Consider the following 23,723-nt stretch of genomic DNA (forward strand, 5'->3'; position numbering starts at 1 on the left):
GTTAGCCAGGATGGTCTCGATCTCCTGACCTCGTGATCCGCCCGTCTCGGCCTCCCAAAGTGCTGGGATTACAGGCTTGAGCCACCGCGCCCGGCCTTACTAACTTAATAATTTTTAGTCAGTAAGAGGATTTGGAGTTAACTCAATTTTAAAGATCTGTAAGTCAAAAGGAGGTTTTTCTTTTTTTCTGCCTGTAAGCAGGTCATAATTTCCGCTTTGCTATGTCATTTGTAAAAGTGTCCAATTCTACATATAGGCCTTTAAGAAATAATTGCATTATTGAATTAGAGCAATTGGAGAATGTATTATGTTTCAGTTTGGACAGAATGCCATCCCCAAGCTTCAGGGACATCCCTGCCTTCTGACTTCTCCAAGTCCAGCGGTAAGGAGTATTGGGAAAATAAGAGAAATAAAGGGTAGGAAACTGGGCTCTCAGCACCCTTTTCTTGACTTCCCTTAATTGTAGGTGTCAGCCCGTGAAATTTTGGCCAGCTTCAAGCCTACATGGTAAATATGTGTCTTGTGGAAATGCAAACAAACTTGTATTTCTTTATGGACGGTTAGTGATGGCTTTAGTCAAGATAGATTATTTTTTAAAAAAACAAATGTAGGCTGGGCACGGTGGCTCATGCCCTTAATCCCAGCACTTTGGGAGGCTGAGGCGGGCGGATCACTTAAGGTCAGGAGTTCAAGACCAGCCTGGCCAACATAGTGAATCCCCATCTCTACTAAAAATACAAAAATTAGCCAGGCATGGTGGCGTGTGCCTGTAATCTCAGCTACTTAGGAGGCTGAGGCAGGAGAATTGCTTGAACCTGGGTGGAGGTTGCAGTGAGCCGAGATTGTGCCACTGCACTCCAGCCTAGGTGATAGAGCAAGACTCCATCTCAAAAAAAAAAAAAAAAAAAAAAAAAAACTTTTTGATGATTTTAATGAGAATACAAAATGATTATTGTTCTTTCTGGCTCTGGATGTTAGCCCAGTGTTTTGTTGTTAACTATAATGTGATACAATATGACATAAAATATCATATGCAATATTATTTCAGATTGACTATGATATACCTAAGTAGGCCAGAATTAGCACAAAATAGTCCACCTGGAAAAAAAACCTTTATGAAAACGCCAGTTCATCTGAAATAATTAAGAATGGAACTACTGGCTAAAAATGTTACTTCCATAGGAAATTAATGATTTTGATAATGTATTAATTAATGAACAGTTTTTAAAAACATGTTTTGACATATTTTCAATGATGAGTTCTTCTATAATAATATAAATATATATATATATATATATATATTTTTTTTTTTTTTTGAGACGGAGTCTTGCTCTGTCGCCCAGGCTGGAGTGCAGTGGCGCAATCTCGGCTCACTGCAAGCTCCGCCTCCCGGGTTCACGCCATTCTCCTGCCTCAGCCTCCCGAGTAGCTGGGACTACAGGCGCCCGCCACTGCGCCCAGCTCATTTTTTCTATTTTTTTTTTTTAGTAGAGACGGGGTTTCACCATGGTCTCGATCTCCTGACCTTGTGATCCGCCCGCCTCGGCCTCCCAAAGTGCAGGGATTATAGGCGTGAGCCACCGCGCCCGGCCAATATAAATATATTTTTTAAAGCATTGGAGCCAGAATATCTGGGTTTAAATTATAGCTATGCCTTTTATGAATTGTGTTATCTAGGGCAAACAATTTAGCTCCCTAAGCCTCTACTTCCTCTTCTGTAAAATGGTGACTGTAATAATTACGTCCTAGAGTTGTTAGAAAGATTAAGTGAATTGGCCGAGCGCAGTGGCTTACACTTGTAATCCCAACACTTTGGGAGGCCGAGGCAGGTAGATCACAAGGTCAGGAGATCAAGGCCATCCTGGTGAAACCCCGTCTCTACTAAAAATACAAAAAAAAATTATCGGGGTGTTGTGGCTCACGCCTGTAATCCCAGCTACTCAGGAGTCTGAGGCAGGAGAATCACTTGAACTGGGGAGGCGGAGATTGCAGTGAGCCGAGATCACGCTACTGCACTCCATCCTGGCAACAGAGCAAGATTCTGTCACACAAAAAAAAGAAAGAAAGAAAGAAAGAAAGATTAAGTAAATTGAAGTATGTGAAATGCCCAAGATAATAGATGTCAGAACATGGTATTTCTAATTCCCTCCACTATCATGCTGCAGTACCATGTGGTGATTATGGGCAGGGACTGTGGGGCTCCACTGCCTCACAAGCTGTGTGAGTGTGGGAAAGCTACTTAAACGCTCTATGCCTCAGGGCTCTCATCTGTAAAATGGGCATAATAAAAGCACCTTTCTCATAGGGTGGTTTTGACAATGAATTTAGTTTATTGATATAAAATGCTTAGAATGGTGCCTGGTGCGCAGGGAATGCCATGTACGTGGCAGCTAGTGTTGTACTGAGACAGTCACAGTTTGTTGTATTGGCATATCTCTGACTTACTACTTTTATAACTAACTACAGCTGTGGCCAGCAATATGCTTCAGGCCTTGGGAGTGTGGTGGAATTTTCGGACTTGAATGCCAAGGGTATAGCGAAGAGGGTGGAAAAGCAGAGGGGGCCACGTATTCCCCAGCTCTGGGCTCCGAATGCTTTGCTAAAACAGCCATCTTTGCAGATTCTAGCTCTGGGCCTAAGGAGAAGAGAGCAAAGATATTATGTGTCTCCTGGGTGCCATTTACCCTCACTGAGCCACTGCTTTAATAAACACCAATAGTTTTTAGCTCCACTGTAAATGTTGTTTATAGTGAAGATCATATTATAACAGTGTTAATGGAATTTTTTAGAAGATGAAATATAAATCAACTATAAACGCACCACTTGATGCAAAAACTGATTTTATTTTTTCAATTTACCTCTAGTTTTTGTTTACATGCATATCTAGTATATGTTTACACAGTAGACATCACTGTTTATGTACAATTATACCCTGTTTATTAATACTAATCGATAACAGTTTTCCCTGTTATATGGTCTTTATAATAGTAATTATTGATAGCTGCACAATCAGGTAGATAGGCCATAATTACTCCATTTTTGAAAATGACAATGTCCACCTTCTACATACTGCAGGAGAACTTTACATATGATTGATAGCAAAGAAAACAAATTGTAAAAGAAAAGGAAATCAAAGGCCTAAATCTCCTTATGGCACAAGGGGAGTATTTGATTGCTTAGGAGCTGTAAAATTCTATCATTTGATTTTGCAATGCATTTCTACCCCAAATGCTTTATTTCATGTATGTATTTTTAAATTTAAGAGAATTAAAAAGAAGTTGCATGTGATGGGTATGTGGAGGTTCATTATACTATTGTCTATTTTTGTATATGTTTAAAATTTTCCATAAGTAAAAAGCTTAAAAAAGAATCTGCTTATAAATGATTTTTCCAATACCCTTGGAAATAGCTTGAAATATCTCTTGATGAACATGCCAACACTAGCCCACATGGCACCTTTGTGGGAAATTTCAAAGTATGTCTTCCTCAAGAGCTTTTGCTTCCCTGTTCCTGGAAGGGTATGTGGTAAGGGTATGTAAATCTACAGTGTCTACATGGGAAAAGGTGCTCCTTGCATGTGGCTCTCTTGCACGGCACACAACTTCCCACATATGCAAGAGTTTTGCTTGGGTATCACTAAACCACTGTTGAGAACGTGTTTAAGAAGGGGGCACAGGGAGTACAGGGGAAGCGGAGGAGGCTGTAGCTGTTCCATCATTGGTGACCTGTACTGGGTAGAGGGTGACTAGCAGTGCGTGATGCTACAGCAAGCCATGCCCTCCCCAACCTACCCTGGGCTGGGACCCTTGGGCCTGCCATAGGTCATAGTCCACACTCACTGGAGGGGTCCACTTTATGGTTGTGTGCTGACCACATCCTTGCTAAGACCCAGGCTCTCCTTTCTCCTGGTAGCTCCGTGATGAACACAAATGCCCCTCTTCTGTCGGACCCTCCAAACACTCCAGTCCAGGCTACCTTGGGATTGAGGTCATTACTCTCCTCTTGACCTTCCTTGTGCTTGTGGTTCTGTCCTGGTCTCGGTCAGTTCTTTCCCTGTCTGACGCTAGTCCCAGCTCCTTCTCCCACTCCTGGGAATTCTCCAGTTCCTGACTCACTGCAGCCTACAGGCTCTAACAGCACGGCAGGTGTCAGAAGGCGCCTCTTATGTTCAAGGGTCCTGGGCTTCCAGCAGGGGAGTAGATGGCAAGTTACCAGTAGCCCCAAATGTTAGATGCTGTGGCTTGATTAAAGAGAAATAGGAGACAGCTCCACGAGATCCAACAGATGGTCTGATTAGGGAAGAAGGAAGCCAGTGCAGAACACTTACAAAATAGCCATGCTTGGTAGTGAGCTGTTTTGGACAGGGACGGTTTGGCAAGTCCTTCTGAAATCTTCACAGCTGGCGTCAGGCCTGGCACTGAGCAGCATGCAACAAATGTTTGTTAGATGAATAAATAAAACATAAGGGCTGGGCACAATGGCTCACATCTGTAATCCCAGCACTTTGGGAGGCTGAGGCGGGTAGATTGCTTGAGTCCAAGAGTTCGAGACCAGCCTACCCAACAGGACAAAACCCTGTCTCTACTAAAAATATTACACAAAAATTAGCCAGGTGTGGTGGAGTGTGCCTGTAATCTCTGCTACTCAGAAGGCTGAGGCAGGAGAATTGCTTGAACCCAGGAGGCAGAGGTTACAGTGAGCCAAGATCGTGCCACTGCACTCCAGCCTGGGTGACTCTGTCTCCAAAAACAAACAAACAAACAAAACACTACAGTATAAAATGTATATATTAGGGCTGAAGAAATATAGCATAGAAGAGTGATCTAAGTGGATGAGAGTAATAAAGATTTCCTACAGGGGGAAATTATTTTTAGAAACTGAAGGGTAGAGAGAAGTCTAGTGCAGTGGTCTAAGCACTGATAATAATACTGTGTAGCCTCTAGCAAGTTACTTAACCTTTCTGTCTCAGACTCATTTCCAAAACAGAATAGTGCTTACTAGATAGGGGTGGAGTGTTCCCTCGCAGGTGGCGCTCACTGGAAGGCCTCAGTGAGTTAATGGGTAAATGGAGCTTAGTGCTTGATCAATAGAATTAGCAACATCATCTGATATCCCATCTTCACATTCCTGAGAGTCCTCTACAATTGCTCCTAATTCTTTTACAAAGTAACATTTCATTTTCCTAAATTATTTTCTAGTCCTTGTTCATAGTCAACTTGTTTTGTTAAAATTACTTTATTCTTTGTAGAAAATGATGCATGCTCATAAAAAAAGAGCTCCAAGCAGTAAAGTACAAATAAAGAAGCAAAATAGAGTTGATATTTAAGAACAGAGTGCTGTTCTCATCACGTGGCCCTAGTCCCTTGTATGTGTATTGTTCTCATGCGAGTCACTGAAGCAAAATATTACTCCATGGAACCTGGATGTTTTTGCTAATTCTTGAATAAAGACAAACAAGTTTGTATTATAAAGTATCAAACTACTTTATCTAGACTTTTTCTAAATAAGAAAACTGAACTGACTTTTTCTAGAATAAAAACTGAGGTTATTTGTACAAGACATTGGAAACAAATTCCTCTTCACATTTTCTTTCTGTTTATCAGTGGCCTGAGGCTTCCACCACTAAACCCAAAGCTGTAGATACCTATTGCTTGGATTATAAGCTTTCCAAGGGAAGAAGGTAATGATGTTTTTTAGCATATGTGGAAATTGATATTGCATCCTGCAACTCTGGAAAAACTCATTGTTCAGATTTATGTGAAGGGTTTAGCCTGAAAATAATCTGTTGAGAAAGGAGAAAGATTTGTAATATCCAACAATTTCAAAGCCAAAGTTTCTAGTTCATTGCTCATATTTAGAGATAAGAAAGTAGGCCCAGGAGAACTGGGAGGACAGGGCAAAAGTCACAGTGGACTAAGATCACAACCCAAGTCTCCTGACATGTAGCCATTTGGAAACATTTCTTTCTATTTGCGTCCTGGAAGATGGACAAGAGGCAAAAAAAATATATATATATATTTAAAAGGATATAAGGGCGGGCGCGGTGGCTCTTGCCTGTAATCCCAGTAGGTTAGGGGGTTGAGGCAGGTGGACTGCCTGAGGTCAGGAGATCGAGACCAGTCTGGCCAACATGGTGAAACCCCATCTGTACCAAAAATACAAAAAAATTAGCCAGACGTGGTGGCATGCACCTGTAATCCCAGCTACTTGGGAGGTTGAGGCAAGGGAATTGCTTGAACCAGGGGGGCGGAGGTTGCTGTGAGCCGAGATGGTGCCACTGCACTCCAGCCTGGGTAACAGAGCGAGACTCCACCTCAAAAAAATAAATAAAAAAATAGAAAGGATATAAATATACGGTTAAATAGGAGAAATAAGACCTAGGGTTCAATAGGTCAGTAGAGGGGCTTTAGTTAACAATAATCCATTGAACACTTCAAAATAGCTAGAAGAGAATAATTTAAACATTCCTAGCATAAAAAGAAGATAAATATTTAAGGTGGTGGATATCCCAGTTGCCCTGATTTGATCTTTACACATTATATGAAGGTATCAGAATAGTACATGTTGGCTAGGCACGGTGGCTCATGCCTGTAATCCCAGCACTTTGGGAGGCTGAGGTAGAAGGATCACTTGAGGCCAGGAGTTTCAGATCAGCCTAAGCAAAATAGTGAGACCCTGTCTTTACAGAAAAATTTAAAAATTAGCCAGGCATGGTGGTATGTGGCTACAGTCCCAGTTACCTGGGAGGCTGATGCAGAAGGATTAGTTGAGCCCAGGAGTTCAAGGCTGCAATGCAGTGAGCATTCCAGCCTGGGCGACAGAGTTAGACCCTGTCTCAAAAAATATATATGTAATATAAAATTACATATACCCCAAAATATGTAAATCTATTATGTATCAATTTTTAAAAAGGAATAAAAAGAGTAGGTAGTTCAACTAAAAGCTCAAGACAGGCAATTGTATTAGTCAGAAAGTAAAGCTTTCTGGAGAGTTTCCTAACTTCTGAATAAACTTCAGAAGGTTTTGCAGAATTAGACTAGTGGAAACATAAGGCTCATGCTAAAAAATTTCAGAAAGTGCTCTTGCCCTTTTAAGTGCAAAATAAGCAGATTGCAAAGGCGCTTTTCATCTCCACCCTGAAAGGTGGTGTTTGTACCTAAGAAGGGAGGAATGAGAGGGCCTGAGTACTGAGGCTTCCCATCCACTTATACAATTTCCCAGTGGGGACCTGGGGATCTGAAAGGCCTGTGCTAAGTCAGGCTTTATGCCGGCATTGAGAAGTGCTACACAAGTGGGCAGAAACAATGAAGAAATGCTTTGTGGGATTAGAGAGACCTCACATCCCCCAATACGCTGTTAATATCACTTGTTGAAATTAGAGACTGGGCACAGTGGCTCAAGCCATAATCCCAGCACTTTGGGAGGCTGAGGTGGGAGGATCCCTTGAGCCCAGGAGTTCGAGACCAGCCTGGGCAACATGGTGAGACCGCATCTCTACAAAAAAAAATTATTTTTTAATTTTTTTGGAAGCAGGGTCTCATTCTGTTACCCAGGCTGGAGTGCAGTGGCACAGTCATAGCTCATTGCAGCCTCGAACTCCTGGGCTCGACTGATTCTCCCATCTCAGCCTCCATGCCCAGCTAATTTTTTTTTTTTTCAGATGGAGTTTCACTCTTGTTGTCCAGGCTGGAGTGCAGTGGCACAGTCTCAGCTCACCGCAACATCTGCCTCCTGGGTTCCAGTGAGTCTCCTGCCTCAGCCTCCTGCGTAGCTGGGATTATAGCCGTGCGCCACCACACCTGGCTAATTTTCGTGTTTTTAGTAGAGTCGGGGTTTCACCATGTTGGCCAAGCTGGTCTCGAACTCCTGACCTCGTGATTCACCCGCCTTGGCCTCCCAAAATTCTGGGATTACAGGCGTGAGGGACCGCGCCCAGCTCGTTCTCAGCTAACTTTTATATTTTTTGTAGAGACAGGATTTCAAACTCCGGGGCTCAAGCAGTCTGCCTGCCTTGGCCTCCCAAAGTGCTGGAATTACAGGCGTGAACCACTGCACCTGGCCTACAATTTTTTTTTTTTAATTAGCTGGGTGTGGTGGCATGTACCTGTGGTCCAAGCTACTCAAGAGGCTGAGGTGAGAGGATGTCTTGAGCCCAGGAGGTTGAGGCTGCAGTGAGCTGTGATTGTACCACTGCACTCCAGCCTGACAACAGAATAAGACCCTGTCTCAATAAAAAAAGAAAAAAAAAAAAAAAAGAAGAAGAAACTAGCATAGGTTTTTAGTGAGGAGAGGCTATCTCTAAATCCGCACCATGACTGCACCCTTGGGCTTCAAGACATACTTTAAGGGGGTGCTCAGGTACACCGGAGCTGTCCAATCCTAAGAGCCGCTGATGTTTTCACAGGTGGGCTGCAAAAGCACCAAGCACCAGAATCACATATGGGACTATCACCAAAAAGAGAGGCTACTGCGCGAAAGACCAGACTATTGAGAGCTGGAAAGAAGAAGGTTTCCCAATGGGCTTGAAGCTTGCTGTGCTTGGTATTTTCATCATCGTGGTGTTTGTCTACATAACTGTGGAAAATAAGTCGCTGTTTGGTTAAGTAATTTAGGAGCAAAGCAATACTCCAAGCAAGGCCTCCTGCTTCAGGAAAGAACCAAAAAAGTACCCTGAAGGGCAAGCCTAGCCCGCAGCCCTCCCTTGCAGGGAGCCTTCCCTTGCACTGTGCTGCTCTCACAGATTGGTATCTGGGCTCAGCCAGGTGGAAGGAACCAATGGGAGAACGAGGCACCTGTGTTAAGGGCACGATGGTTAGGAAATCCCCCAAGTCATGTCAGCTCTCATTAAAGGTGCTTTCATATTTGAGCAGGTGTCAAACAAGGAAACTGTCTGACATTTTTCTTTCTAACTCTGGTGACAAGCCATAGGTCGCATTTTATTCACTCTTCCAATTGTATAGCCAACTCTGGGAAATAGCTAATTTACAGCAGAGAAATGTGTCTAGTTTAGCAAACACAAAGAAATGTCCAACACCATGGAAACAATTTAGAAGAGGATAGCATTTTTGCCTTTGAAACTTAGCAAGGTTCTAAAAAATTACTATCTGACAAAGAAATGTAATAACTATGGCCTCAGGGACCAGGCAGACCTGTGTAGGCACCCGGCTCCTCTCTTTATCGGCCCTGTGACCTTGGGTGAGTTAGTTGTCCTCCCTGATTTTCAGTTTCAACTTTCAAGGGTAGAATAGGCCTCTTAGGGTGATTAAGAATTTGAGGAAATAATGTGCGTAATGTACTTAGTGTGGTCCACACCTGACTTGTAGCAAGTACTCAATAAATGCTTAAGCAATGTTACACTTTGGCACAATATTGGAGGAGCTAATTCTAGGTACAAAAAAGCACCAGAGGCTGGGCATGGTGGCTCAAGCCTGTAATCCCAGCACTTTGGGAGGCCGAGGTGGGTGGATCACTTGAGGTCGAGAGTTCGAGACCGGCCTGGCCAACATGGTAAAACCCTGCCTCTACTAAAAATACAAAAAATTAGCTGGGCATGGTGGCACACGCCTGTAGTCCCAGCTACTCGGAGGCTGAGGCAGGAGAATCACTTGAACCCAGGAGGCAGAGGTTGCAGTGAGCAGAGATCGTGCCACTGCACTTCAGCCTGGGCAACAGCCTAGGCTCGTGATCCACCCGCCTCAGCCTCCCAAAGTTCTGGGATTACAGCATGAGCCACCATGCCCAGCCTGAAAATGCTTATTTAAAAAAAATTTTTTTTAATAGCTTTATTGTGGAATTGCTTGAGTCCAGGAGTTCAAGGATGCAGTGAGCTGTGATCACACTACTTAACTCCAGCCTGGGCCCTGTCTCTTAAAACATATGTATATATAGAGAGATAAATAATTTATATGCCATACAATTCACCTACTGAGAGTTACAATTCGATTATTTTTAGTATATTCATAGAGTTATGCAATCATTCCCACAATAAATTTTAGAATATTTTCATCATTCCAAAAAGAAATCCTTAAGGTGCTTATTTTAATGGTAAACAAAAAAGGACACAAATTTGTTGTACCATATTATCACAACTGCACAACAGTGGAAGAAAATATGTCAAAATGTTAAGAGTACTTTGGTGACTGGGGCTCTAATTTTTCCCCCATTTCTACTTTTTAAATATTTTTAAAGATTTCTGTAAGCAGTGTATATCAGTTTGCTAATGAGAGAATATAAACATTAATTTTTAAAAATTGCATTCTGTCTGGATGTGGTGGCACATGCTTGTAATCCCAGCACTTTGGGAGGCTGAGGTGGGAGGATCGCTTGAGGCCAGGGGTTTGAGACCAGCTGGGACAACATAGCAAGACCCTGCCTATAAAACAAAAAAAAGAAGAAGAAATTTTTGAAAAACTGCATACTGTATTACAGTTTGAATGCAAAGATCATAAAACTCTAGTAAGGCTGGCTTAAACAGGGATCTATTTTTATCTCATAAAAAGAAGTCTAGGGCCGGGTGCTGTGGCTCACACCTGTAATTCCAGCACTTGGGGAGGCCTAGGTGGGCGGATCACCTGAGGTCAGAAGTTCGAGACCAGCCTGACCAACATGGAGAAACTGCGTCTCTACTAAAAATACAAAATTAGCCAGGTATAGTGGCGCATGCCTGTAATCCCAGCTACTCAGGAGGCTGAGGCAGGAGAATCGCTTGAACCTGAGAGGTGGAGTTTGCAGTGAGCCGAGATCAGGCCATCGCGCTCCAACCTGGGCAACAAGAGTGAAACTCGGTCTCAGAAAAAACAAAAAAGTCTAGAGTTTAAGATGTTCAGTATTGTTTAAAATGACCAAAAATGTAATATAATGCTGATTCAAACAAACCAAGTGCAGAAAAAATTATGATCAAGGAGATGTGAAACTGACCCGATTTTTGGTGGTATTCAGAGAGGTTTGTTTTGACCGAGCTGCAGCAGCTGTCTGACTCCCAGGGGAAAAAGCGAAAGGCTAAGAGAATCCCAGACACTGGCCTGGCACCTTGGAACTGCTGAAATTCCATGAAGAATCCAGATAATGGCCATCACATTATCATTTAAGGCAGGACACAAGGACTAACCATGTCTCTTCCCCAGCTCTACGTATTTCATCCTGAGCAGCAAGGGAGGCTGAGAAAGTGGGCATTGGAGCCTTAGCAGCCTCTGTGTCAGACAGACAAGGGAGAAGAGGATTGGTCATAGGAGTAAGCAGAGCCAACCTACAGTGGTGGTCACATGCACTTAAAAAGGAAAACTTATGTTGTGTTGTTTTGTTTGTTTGTTTTGAAACAGGGTCTCACTCTATTACCCAGACTGGAGTGTGGTGGATCACCGCAACCTCCACCTCCCCGGCTTACGAACCTCCCACCTCAGCCTCCAGAGTAGCCGGGACTACAGGCCCGTGCCACCACACCTGGCTAATTTTTTTTTTGTATTTTTTATAGAGATGGGGTTTCACCATGTTGCCCAGGCTGGTTCAGAACTCCTGGGCTCATGTGATCCTCCCAAAGTGCTGGGTTTACAGGTGTGAGCCACCGCGCTCCACCGAAACTTCTGTTCTTAATAAAACCAAATGTTATAAAAAATAAAACTCCTAGAAAGTTGGCTGGGCGCAGTGGCTCAAGCCTGTAATCCCAGCACTTTGGGAGGCCGAGTCGGGGGGATCACAAGGTCAGGAGATTGAGACCATCCTGGCTAACCCGGTGAAACCCTGTCTCTACTAAAAAATACAAAAAACTAGCCGGGAGAGGTGGCAGGCGCCTGTAGTCCTAGCTACTTGGGAGGCTGAGGCAGGAGAATGGCGTAAACCCGGGAGGCGGAGCTTGCAGTGAGCTGAGATCCGGCCACTGCACTCCAGCCTGGGCGACAGAGCGAGACTCTGCCACACACAAAAAAAATAATAATAAGTTTCCTCCATTATTTTCAGCTTTTCCTAGTTCTTTTATGTTAGGATTCTGGAATCAGTTTAAAGAGACTGCACAAGACAATTACTTTTGTGTCTGACCATTCAAGGTGTGAGTCCCCAACCAGCAGTATCAGCATCTCAGGCTCGGTCCCAACTACTGAGCCAGAATCTGCATTTCAACAGGATCCCAGGTGATTCCTACCCAAATTAAAGTTTGGGAAGCATTGTGGTGGCGCATCCCTATCAGATGCTGTGATATAGTGATATAATAAAAAATTTATATTTTGTCTCTGCCCTGGTTCCTGGCACACAGTTCCTAAAACCTTGGAATCTCCTGGGTGGTAAGAGTGTCTTTTGTATGCTATTTGAGATGACTGGTGACTGGGGGCCACTAGATAGCTTCAGAATGGGGACAGGTCACCAGAAAGACCAAGGCAGGATTCTAGAGTTAGAACTTTCAGTCCCATCCCCCCAGCCTCCAGGAAAGGGAGATGAACTGAAGGTTAAGTTGGTCATGAATGGCCAATGATTTGATCACTCATGCCTCCATAATGAAGCCTCCATAAAAACCCAAAAGGACTGGGTTCAGAAGCTGGTTCTGGGTAGCTGAACCTATGGAGATGCCTGGGGGGTGGAGTGCTGGAGAGAGCACAGAGCTCCGCGCCCCTTCCCATGTGCTTCACCCTGTGTGTCTCTTCCATCTGACTGCTCATCTGTACCCTTTATTATTAAACCAATACATGTAAGGAAAGTGTTTCCCTTAGTTTTGTGAACCACCCTAGCAAATTAATCTAACCCAAGGAGAGAGTCCTAGGAACCTTGATTTATAGCCGGTTGGTCAGAAGCACAGGTCACAATGTAGGGTTCATAACTGGCATTGGAGGTAGAGGGCAGTCTTCTGAGACTGAGCCCTGAACCTGTGGGATCTGATGCTGTGCCCAGGCAGACAGCGTTGGAATTGAGTTGAATTAAATTATAAGGCATTCAGTTGGTGTCTGATGGATAATTTGGTGTCAGAATTGCTTGGTATGTGGGGAAAAAACCCATACATCTGGTGTCAGAAGTGTTGTGGTGGGTGGGAGTAGGGAAAAAACACTTTGGTTGGCCGGGCATGGTAGCTCACACCTATAATCCCAACACTTTGGGAGGCTGAGGTGGGCAGATCGCTTGAGCTCAGGAGTTTGAGACCAGCCTAAGCAACATGGCAAAACCCTGTCTCTATAAAAAATACAAAAATTAGCCATGTGTGGTGGTGCATGCCTGTAGCCTCAGCTACTTGGCTGACTGAGGTGGGAGGATCGTTGAACCCTGGAGGTTGAGGATATAGTGAGCCATGGTTTCAATACTACACTCCAGCCTGGGTGACAAAGTGAGACCCTGTCTCAAAAAAACAAAACAACAACAACAACAAAAACCCAAAACAAATAAACAACAACAACAACAAAAAACCTTTGTTTTTTTCCTATCTCTAATAGATCCATATATAGGAGGAGTCTCTAAAACTCAGGTCAGAGGACCAGTGAGTTAAGTCTATCAGGAACCTAAGTGCAATGGGGGACACGTTCCCTCTTGGAGAAAAACTTGTCTTAAAAGAAAAGACTCAAGGCATACAAGTTTGGTCCCAGGCAATGTGTCACCATCCGTTCAACAATCGATTAGCACCTCTTGTTCCCTTGCAATAAAATGACAAATAAAACCAGTCAGGCGTGGTGACTCACATCTGTAATCCCAGCGCTTTGGTAGGCAGAAGTGGGAGGATCACTTGAGGTCGAGAGTTGAAGACCAACCTAAGCAACATAGCAAGACTCTGTCTCTATGAAAAGAAGGAAGGAAGGAAGGAAGGAAGGAAGGGAGAGAGGAAGGAAGGAAGGAAGGAAGGAAGGGAGAGAGGAAGGAAGGAAGGAAGGAAGGAAGGAAGGAAGGAAGGAAGGGAGAGAGGAAGGAAGGAAGGAGAAAAAGAAAGAAAGAAAGAGAGAGGAAGAAAGAAAGAAAGAAAGAAAGAGAGAGAGAGAGAGAAAGGAAGGAAGGAAGGAAGATTAGCTCTCAGGAGTCTGAGCCCAGAGGATCACTTGGGCCCAGGAGTGAGCTATTATTGTGCCACTGCACTCCCCCTGGGTGACAGAGCAAGACCCTGTCTCTAAAAAAAAATTTTTTAAATCAGTATAAGATATAGTTCCTGCTCTCAAGGAACACACAGTCTGACAGGAGAGCTGAAAAGTCAACAGACATTATGGTGTTAAGTGATATCCTTTTGATGGTGGCATAGGGTACCCTGGAAGCACAAAAGAGCAACCTTCTCTGATATTGGGAGTAGACAGGGGTAGCTTCCTAGAAAAAATGGTATCACAGCTGAAGCCAGAAGGATGGGTAGGACTCAGTCCAAATAAGGGAAAAGTGGGCAAGGCTAAAGGAAAAGTCTGCCAGGCGAGGGAGCAGTATTTACAAAGACTAGCATGTGAGAGACAGCGTGGCAGGTTTAGGGAGACACAAGAGAGTGAAGAGAGTGGGGAGAGATGCGGCTGGAAAAGAAGATGGGATTCAGATCATGGAGGTTCTTGGGACCATAGGAAGGAAAATATGGTCTTTGTTAAAGTTTGAACTTTAATGGAAGTCAATGCATAAGAAAAGGAACTCTTCTAAGGACTAATAGTGTCTGTCTCCCTGATTGTCTTTCATGTCAGTTGCCACAGCCTCCTGCCTGAGAGCTGGAGAGGCAGGCTTCTAAGGAGGGGCCAAACCAAGGAGCTGTGTGCTGAATTCCTTGAGGGACTTGGGACAGAGGAGAGGCAGGTCAGTTTGCAGTGTATTTGCAGCAATAGATGTGGGCAACCCAATGTGGGTGCCTTTGACACGGGCAGTGAATGGGGCAATGCTACTGGAGCAAAAGCAGCAGAGAAGGAATGAGGAGCTGCTGGCCGGTGGCTGAGATAGCTTTGTGGGACTCCCAGGGATAACAGAATTGTGGCTGCAATTGCCCAGTGCAAATAGGGCAGGGGAATTGGGGGTGAAGAGGAACAGTTGAAACCTCTCTGCTTAGAAAACTCTAAGCGTGCACTTGCCCTGTTTTGTGAGTATTTGTGATGTGACCCAAGTGTTTCCCCATCCTCTTTTTTTTTTTTTTTTTGAGACAGAGTCTCACTGTCACTCAGGCTGGAGTGCGGTGGCATGATCTCAGCTCACTGCAACCTCCGCTTCCTGGGTTCAAGTGATTCTCCTGCCTCAGCCTCCCAAGTAGCTGGGATTACAGGCACGCACCGCCACACCCAGCTGATTTTTGTATTTTTAGTAGATATGTGGTTTCACCATGTTGCCCTGGCTGGTCTTGAACTCCTGACCTCAGGTGATCCACCTGACTCGGCCTCCCAAAGTGCTGGGATTACAGGTGTGAGCCACTGCACCCAGCCCATGATCTTCTTTTTAAGGCTCACCTTTCCCTGGTAATTTGGGGAAAACAGGTCCAGGGAATGGGGCTGACTGACATCCCAGGATCACTGCTGACCTCCGCAGAGAGCTGATGCAGGCCAGACCAATTCTCCCATTGCTGCCCTGTCCCTACATTCTCCACAATACAGTGACACAGGCTGTGTTACATGTAACAGGCTTTTCTGACATTTTAGATGGAAGTGAAAGTGTATATGAAGTTGAAATGTGGGGAGGGAAGAACCTTAACACCGAATGCTAAATGAATCATTCCCAGAATCCTAGGAAAATAAAAAGTGCTAACCCCGTCAAAAGTGCATTGAAGCGGCTAGCTTTGCTTCCTGCTTCAGGATTCATCCTTTTCCAAGGGCCTCACCTTTAACCCTTCAGAGTGATTCTCCACCCTGAGACCCCTGTACAAGGCACAGTCATATCTCCCTCCCAGCGGCTTACAATGATTCAGATGTAGTTCTGGTCTCAGATGCAATCCTGCCTGAATCTATATAAAGAAAGAGAAAAATCTCCCTCACTCCAAAACAGCATAATATGCCAAGATTTCTCCTGCTTCCAACGTGTGGAGTGTATTTGTTTGTTTTCAAATCGTATGCTTCGTTCTGTTTCTGCAATTTCTAGAGCACACCTGGGGACCTGATACATAAAAAACTGGCTTTACCTCAGTGCCTTCTCCAACAGCAGAGTCATTGACCCACCCCCATCCCACCTTCAGCTATACAAGGACCCATGACCTTGAGATTTTCTTGACCCTGGGCCAAATCAAATTCTAAGGCAGGGCTCTCTCCCCCACTAGTCTCAGCAATAGGAAGAGAATCAGTCTAGAGATTGATTTCTTCTTGTCAAGAGCAAACTCCCAGCCAGCGAGGTGTTTTATTTTTTCAGTTTCAATGACTCGTCTGCCTCCCCTACAAATCTTGGAGCTCCCTGGGTCGAGGACTGTATCTTAATCATCTCTGGATCTCCTCTCGAAGTGATGTCTGTGCTACCTCCAGAAAGAGCCCATTTCCATTTTGAGCAGTTTCCAACTCAAATAGACATTTGAAACCACAAAACCAATACCCCAGATTTTGCCTCCTGTTTATCCCTGTGACAAGAAGTCCCTAAAATGAGCAAACTGCTGTTGAAAGGCATTCCCAATCAACCTCATTATGTAGTGTTTAGCCTTCTAACACACTATCATTCCCAGGGCATCGAAGTGCCCATTCCTATAAATGTCGCTGTTTACAGCAGGGTCAGTCCTGCCACCCAGCAAAGGTGTTCTCCATCCCATGGCCAAACAGTGAAGTGGTGCCCTGGCTGGAGAAACAGGATTGAGCTAATTGCATGTCACACAGACACACTGGATTTCACCAGCTTGTGTTCTACAGATGGGGCAATGAGGCCAATTCTATCGCATGCATGCTGTTTAAATCTCTACCCAGTCAGTATTCAGGCTGGCAGATGGAAGAAATTCTTAAAGGCTCTACTTCTGTTCTTCGACATTCAAAGAAATACTGTGCTACCACCTCTTAAAAATAATTGGTTAAGTACCAAGTTATTTTCATTCCCACAGTCATAAATAAAGAAGTGCTAGACCACAATGTTTATATCTATAGTAGTTGATAATCTTACATGCAAGAAAAATGATTGTTGATGTTTAGGAGGTTGCTTTTCTTGCTTTTTTTCCTCCCTTCCTTTCCTCCCCTACCCCTACCTCCCAGCCAAGAAAAGTCTTGTTGATTAGAGTAACGAGAAGGGACTGATTTGGAAGTAAAATTAAACTTGACTCTTTCCTGAAGCAAGAACGTAATCTCAAGACTAAAATAAGAAAGTGCCTAACTAACTTGGCATTTTATTCTGAGGAAGATTCCCGATAGAAACTTGGATGGAAGAAAATGAAAGGGAAGCCAATTAGCCTGTGTTAAGCAATGCTAACTTTTAACAAGCTTGCTCAAGAAGAAATGAACCTGTTAAGAGGGTCATCCAGGGCTTCCTTGCCGCCTCGGTGCACAGCCCAATCATGCTTCCTTCTTGTTCATTTTGACAAAGCAGGGGAGTGAGAAGCAAGAAAAAAAAATATGCGGAGGTGTTGCAGCAACTTGCTAATCAGCACTGCTACAGGATCGCCAGCATTTACAGGACCGCATTCACTGAGAAATGATGGCTCCTATGAATGCTCTCGTGTGTGGGCGTCACCTAAACACAACCCTGCCTAATGAATCAATCTCTGGAGAGCCAGAGGGGGCTATTCTAGGTACTGCAGATGTGGATGAGGATGGCTCTCCTCATTTCCTGGCAACAGGAGAGTGGTGTGACAACTCCAATTCCTAGAGAGCCGTTGGCAAAATCCTCTTTGGGTTCAAGGGTTAGCTAAAGATATGTGGAGGGGAAATGATGAGTTTATCTTTTTTGTTAATTTATTGTTACTGGACTTTTTAAAATTTGGCTCTTAGAAGGAGAATGGGTTATTAGTGTTCATTACTGTTCTGATTAGGAGGAAGCTCTTTTTTCCTTCCCAGATTAATGTCGGGTAACCCTTCAAATTGGCAAACAGAGAAGGGCAACTCTACAACGTGTATGAACAAGGATGGCTTTGCTGCTGTGAAGAACACATTGCCCTCACTTGCATTACTAGAAAAGAAAGGTGAGATCTGGCCTAAGAAGGGCTGAGGCAGAATTTTAAAAATAAATATTCATTCACTCCAAGAAAAGTAACAGGCAAGGCAAGGGTTAAAAAGAAAAGAAGCAAATTTTCCTCTGCTTAGCAGCTCACTTCAAGGACAGTTATAAGATAACGCTGTGCTGTCCGAAAAGCCAAGGCCAAAGGAATGGGCTCCAGACACCCACTCCTCCCTCCAGAGCAAGGTTGAAAGGGAAAAAAAAAAAAAGAGAGAAAGACAAATTCCTTTCCTGTTACTCCTTTCCCTGGCTTCTTAAGCATAACTGTTTTACAAATGTCTGTACTTAGCAGTTCTTGTTTTAATTTGGACTCAGCTACAAGGCCACCAGCTATGCAAGGCCACAAGTTATGCCCTATATGATTAACTGCCTTTGTTTTGCTTTTGTAAGCCCGCTTATGAAAACCCTGCTCTGTCTTTGTTCAATGCTCAGCTTTTTGGATGTGAATCCACTGAGCCGGTGCATACCTTAAAATAAATATCCTCCTGTTCTGCCATATCAATCTCTCCGTTCCTCAGTTTACCTCAACAGGGCAACGTTGGGGAGAGTGTCCTGAGCAGGAGATCCAGGATCCAATCCTACCTCTGCCCTGGCAGGCTCCCTCGGGGCCTCAGCTTCTTCATCTGAAAAATGAGCACCAGAATGATCTGAGCCAGAAACTATGCAACGGGGAAACTTAAAGACATTATGCTAAGTGACATAAGCCAGTCAGAAAAGGACAGATATTATATGATTCCATTTACATGAGCTACCTAGAGTAGTCGGATTCACAGAGATAGAAAGCAGAATGGTGTTGCCAGGGGCTGGAGACTGTGGAGAATGGGGAGTTACTGTTTAATGGGTACAGAATATCCATTTTGGAGAATGAAAAAGGTTCTGAGATGGACGGTGGTGATGGTCGCACAGCAGCATGGATGTGCTTAGTGCCACTGAACTGTACCCTTAAAATGGTTACAAGGGTAAATTTTGTTATGTATATTTTACCACTATTTTTTTGAGATGGAGTTTCGCTCTTGTTGCCCAGGCTGGAGTGCAATGGCATGATCTCAGCTCACCGCAACCTCTGCCTCCCGGGTTCAAGCCATTCTCCTGCCTCAGCCTCCTGAGTAGCTGGGATTACAGGCATGCACCACCACACCCGGCTAATTTTGTATTTTTAGTAGAGATGGGGTTTCTCCATGTTGGTTAGGCTGGTCTCAAACTCCTGACCTCAGATGATCCTCCTGCCTCAGCCTCCCAAAGTGCTGGGATTACAGGCATGAGCCACTGTGCCTGGGCCTTTCACAATATATATTATAAAATAAACTAAGCAACTATCCACAACATTCACTCAAAGTATCAGGAGTCTCAAATTCAAGCACCCATGGGGGTCAGGCCATTTGTATGACCGAGCCCATGGTCTTGCCTAGCGTACAGAGGGGATAGTAGCTCCCAGCCCAGCCAAGCCATGCCATGCAGGAATGTGATTAGACTTTTCAAGAGGAAGGGAAAAGTCTGAGTATTTATGTGAAATGTCTTAATTATTTAAATTGGCAACTAATTCAAAATTTTAAAAAGCAACAAACTGTGGGCAAACAAAATAAATCTGCAGGTGAGGTTCTGTTTTCTACCTCTCTGTAGGTAACCAGTCTGTATAATCTACTTTTCGTTTCTTCTTCTTTTGCCAGCATTCCCACCCCACACATCTCCCTTAATAACAGGTCCTGGCCAAGACAAACTATCTGGATAAGTCCATTGATGTTCTACATTGTGTTCCTATGGGAGCCCAGCCAGAATATGCCAGCATAGGCAGGGCACACCCACCTGCAACCAGGCAGGTGCAATGGCATCAACACTGCCATCGTTCTAGCAGAGCCTATCAGAGATCTGGGGTACACGTGTGCATTTTCTAGCCCCAAACTCACTTTTACCTCAAGAATTCCACTAATTCTTATCATTATTTTCTTAGTTTTCTCAATGGAGACCTAGTGAAATAGTTCTCACCTCCTCTCCCATCACATCACCCTCTATGTCTTTGATCTCTTAATTTCTGGTGTAAAACCAGCTTCCTTACTACATCTGATGTCCACACTCACTACCATATTCAGAAGTCAGATGAGGCTGGGTGCAGCTGTAATCTCAGCACTTTGGAAGGCCGAGGTGGGCGGATCACTTGAGGTCAGGAGTTTGAGACCAGCCTAGCCAACGTGGTGAAACCCCATTTCTACCAAAAAAACACAAAAGTTAGCCAGGTGTGGTGGCACATGCTTGTAATCCCAGCTACTTGGGAGGCTGAGACAGAAGAATTACTTGAACCCAGGAGGTAGAGGTTGCAGTGAACCGAGATTGTGCCACTGCACTCCAGCCTGGGCGACAGAGCAAGGCCCTATCTCAAAAAAAAAAAAAAAAGAAAAAGAAAGAAGTCAGATGATATCATGCATCTTTCTTGATTTTTGACAAATGTGGAAGATACATCCCAATGTGTAAGCTTCTAGAGTACAAAGGTTTTATACTTCATGGGAGTAGTAGCAGCCATGCAGATTCTAGAGGTCGCCTGTACTGTATTTCACTTATAAGCCTGATACTGCAACTTGGCAAAAGAACATAGGCAGCATTCCACATTTGCTAGCAGCTTCATTTAAAGGTGGGACGTTGCTTGCAAAAGTAGGCCATTTGGAGAGGTGTGGGGAATATATCACCAATCATCTGCCAGTTCTATGCCTGCTTATACCAAATCTGGTAGCAAAAAGGAGAAACTTGAGCATTTCCTTAGGCTAGACTTTCTACAATTAATTCTCGGTGACAGCGCAGATGTCTCTTGCTTGTAAGAAGCCATCAAAAGGTTCTTTTGGATGTGCTATGTTCTCCCTAAGTGGGGAAGCAGAAGTACTGCTTAGATAAACAGATCTGCATTCTCAGGAAATTCTGCTCTGCTGGCTATGGGAAGGCTGTAGGCTGTTTTCAGTGAGTCTTTCTGCCCAACCACCCATGTGGTTCAGTGTGGCCCTATGCCCAGCGACGCCTCTTTCGATCAGCACTTTTCCCCAGACTACTACAGTTTACCTGTTTGAGAGCCATGACAATTTTTCTCCTGTTTATCATTCTGCTGACAAGTATAGAGAGCCTACTATGTGCTGGGCACTGTGCTAGGAGCTGGGATATAACAATAAGTAAGACACTCTCCCCTCCCTCAAGAAGCTCACCAAATAGTGGGGGAAGCAGAGCCATAAACAGATGATTATAACCTGGCCTGACTGTTTGGATGGATGCAGTTTTGGTGCTCTGCCCAGATCCCCTTCCCTGGCTCAGCACACCCACTTCTGTGGCATGGGGGTTGGCTGCTGACAGCTCATGGGTGCCCCTCTCCTCCTGAGAGTTGCCCTCAGATGATGGGTGCTGCCTCTCCTACTCCCTTATACTCACCCACTCCCTTATATCCTTTGGCAGCCCACAGCCAAAGGATGGACTGATGTGGAAAAACAAAAGGTCAGCCCTGGGCACAGTGGCTCATGCCTATAATCTCAGCACTTTCAGAGGCCAAGGCAGGAGGATCACTTGAGGCCAGGAGTTTGAGACTAGCCTGGGCAACCTAGGGAGACCTCATCTCTACAAAAAATAAACAAAATCAGCCAGGCGTGGTGGTGCACACCTGTAGTCCCAGCTCCTCAAGAGGCTGAGGTGGGAGGATTGCTTGAGCCCAGGAAGTTGAGGCTGCAGTAAGTCAAGATTGTGCCACTGTACTCCAGCCTGGGTGACAGAGTGAGACCCTGATTTTTACAAGGAGGAGCACTGGTCAAGCGCGGTGGCTCATGTCTGTAATCCCATCACTTTGGGAGGCCGAGGCGGGTGGATTATCTAAGGTCAGGAGTTTAAGACCAGCTTGGCCAACATGGTGAAACCCTGTCTCTACCACAAATACAAAAATTAGCTGGGCATGGTGGCAGATGCCTGTAATCCCAGCTACTTTGGCGGCTGAGGCAAGAAAATCGCTTGAGTCCAGGAGGCGGACGTTGCAGTGAGCCACGATGGCGCCATTGCACTCCAGACTGGACAACAGAGCGAGACTCTGTCTCCAATAAATAAATAAATAATAAATAAATAAGGGAGCATTAAGGTGGGGAGAGGATAATTCTGCAATATTATTTATGCCCCAGAAGACCCCACCCATCCACTGTGAATCCGGACAGGGCTAGACTTTACCTGGGACCACAGATCTGTTTGGCTCCCTCCCCTTATGCGCTTTCAGACCCTTATAGATCTTTCTGGAGAGACTACTGCAATAAATCATATGCCTGGATCCCTGTCTGAGGCTCTGCTTCTACAAAACCCTACACATGACAGTCTTATGGGGACAATATTTGGTGGAAATCTTCCTGAAATTTATACCTTTCTTTGAGGATATTGAATTAGATGATATTCCTACTAACTCTTTTTTTTTTTTTTTTTTTTTTTGAGACGGAGTCTCGCTCTGCCGCCCAGGCTGGAGTGCAGTGGCCGGATCTCAGCTCACTGCAAGCTCCACCTCCTGGGTTCACGCCATTCTCCTGCCTCAGCCTCCCGAGTAGCTGGGACTACAGGCGCCCGCCATCTCGCCCGGCTAGTTTTTTGTACTTTTTAGTAGAGACGGGGTTTCACCGTGTTCGCCAGGATGGTCTCGATCTCCTGACCTCGTGATCCACCCGTCTCGGCCTCCCAAAGTGCTGGGATTACAGGCTTGAGCTACCGCGCCCAGCTTTTTTTTTTTTTTTTTTTGAGACAAGTTCTAGCTCTGTCACCCAGGCTGGAGTGCCATGCACGATCATGGCTCACTGCAGCCTCGACCTCCCAGACCCAAGCAATCCACCCACCTCAGCTTCCTGGAGTAGCTAGGACTACAGACATGTACCAACACACCCGGGTAATTTTTAAATTTTGTGTAAAGCTGGGTTCTCCTTATGTGCCCAGCCTGGTCGTAAACCCCTGGCTTCAAGTGATCCTCCCTCTTTGGACTCCAAGTATTGGAATTACAGGCATGAATCACCTTGCCCAGTCCTTGCCACCTCTCAGGTGTTTTTGAAGTTATAACCATGAGCATCATTTCAGGGATAGAGTGGAAAGGGAGACAGACCTGGGTTCGAATTCTGACCCCACACCTAGCAGCTGAGGGCCCTTGCTGAGCTACAGGTCTTTCAACTGGAGTGGAGGAGTGACATCAATCTCATAGGGTGGTTGTGAGGACTAAAGGACATAGTCCATCCTGAAGCACTCAGTACAGCACCTAGCAATAACTCTTACTGTAATTATTACAAATATTATTTTACAACCATATTAAAATAGGGATGTCTTCAGGGGACTACAGAGGCCTGTAAGACATTTGCCTCTACACTAGCCGGTCCCAGGCTGTTGTGTTTCTGAGTTGTTGGTTTTGTGTTTTTTCCCCTCCTTCCAGGCTGTCAGCCATCTCAAACAGTTTTTCCCTGCATGTGAATTTTCTGACTCTAATCTGTTACTGGTTGGAGAAATCCTCTAACCAGACTTAGGAGAATCGATTGGGTTTTTATTGTCATTATTGTCTCTTGGCCTAGTCTGACTTGTCACGTGGTAAGTTGCAGACGTGTAGCTTTCAACTGGATTGTGAGCTCTTAGGGCATGAGGACGATGTCTTAATTATCTATCAATCTCTTTAATGCCCAGCCCAGGGCCAGCAGATAATAGAGATCAATACAGGATATTTGGGATAC

At 44.6% G+C, this 23,723-nt stretch overlaps 1 protein-coding gene across 5 annotated transcripts in view; it reads left to right on the plus strand.

Moving 5' to 3' along the window:
• Positions 1-8,882, plus strand: part of LEMD1 (LEM domain containing 1) — a 64,452-nt gene extending 55,570 nt beyond the window's left edge. For 3 of the 5 annotated variants that reach the window (XM_025396827.1, XM_025396818.1, XM_025396834.1), the window contains one exon: positions 8,405-8,882. In XM_025396827.1, the coding sequence (XP_025252612.1) occupies positions 8,405-8,526 (122 nt within the window). In that variant the 3' untranslated portion in view covers positions 8,527-8,882. Of the gene's footprint in view, positions 1-5,603; positions 5,681-8,404 lie in introns of all 5 variants that reach the window. The other 2 variants (XM_025396801.1, XM_025396810.1) reach the window with 1 other exon arrangement.
• Positions 8,883-23,723: the final 14,841 nt, after the last annotated feature.

This window comes from Theropithecus gelada, chromosome 1 (assembly GCF_003255815.1).
Source record: "Theropithecus gelada isolate Dixy chromosome 1, Tgel_1.0, whole genome shotgun sequence".
Classification (NCBI taxonomy): Eukaryota; Metazoa; Chordata; class Mammalia; order Primates; family Cercopithecidae; genus Theropithecus; species Theropithecus gelada.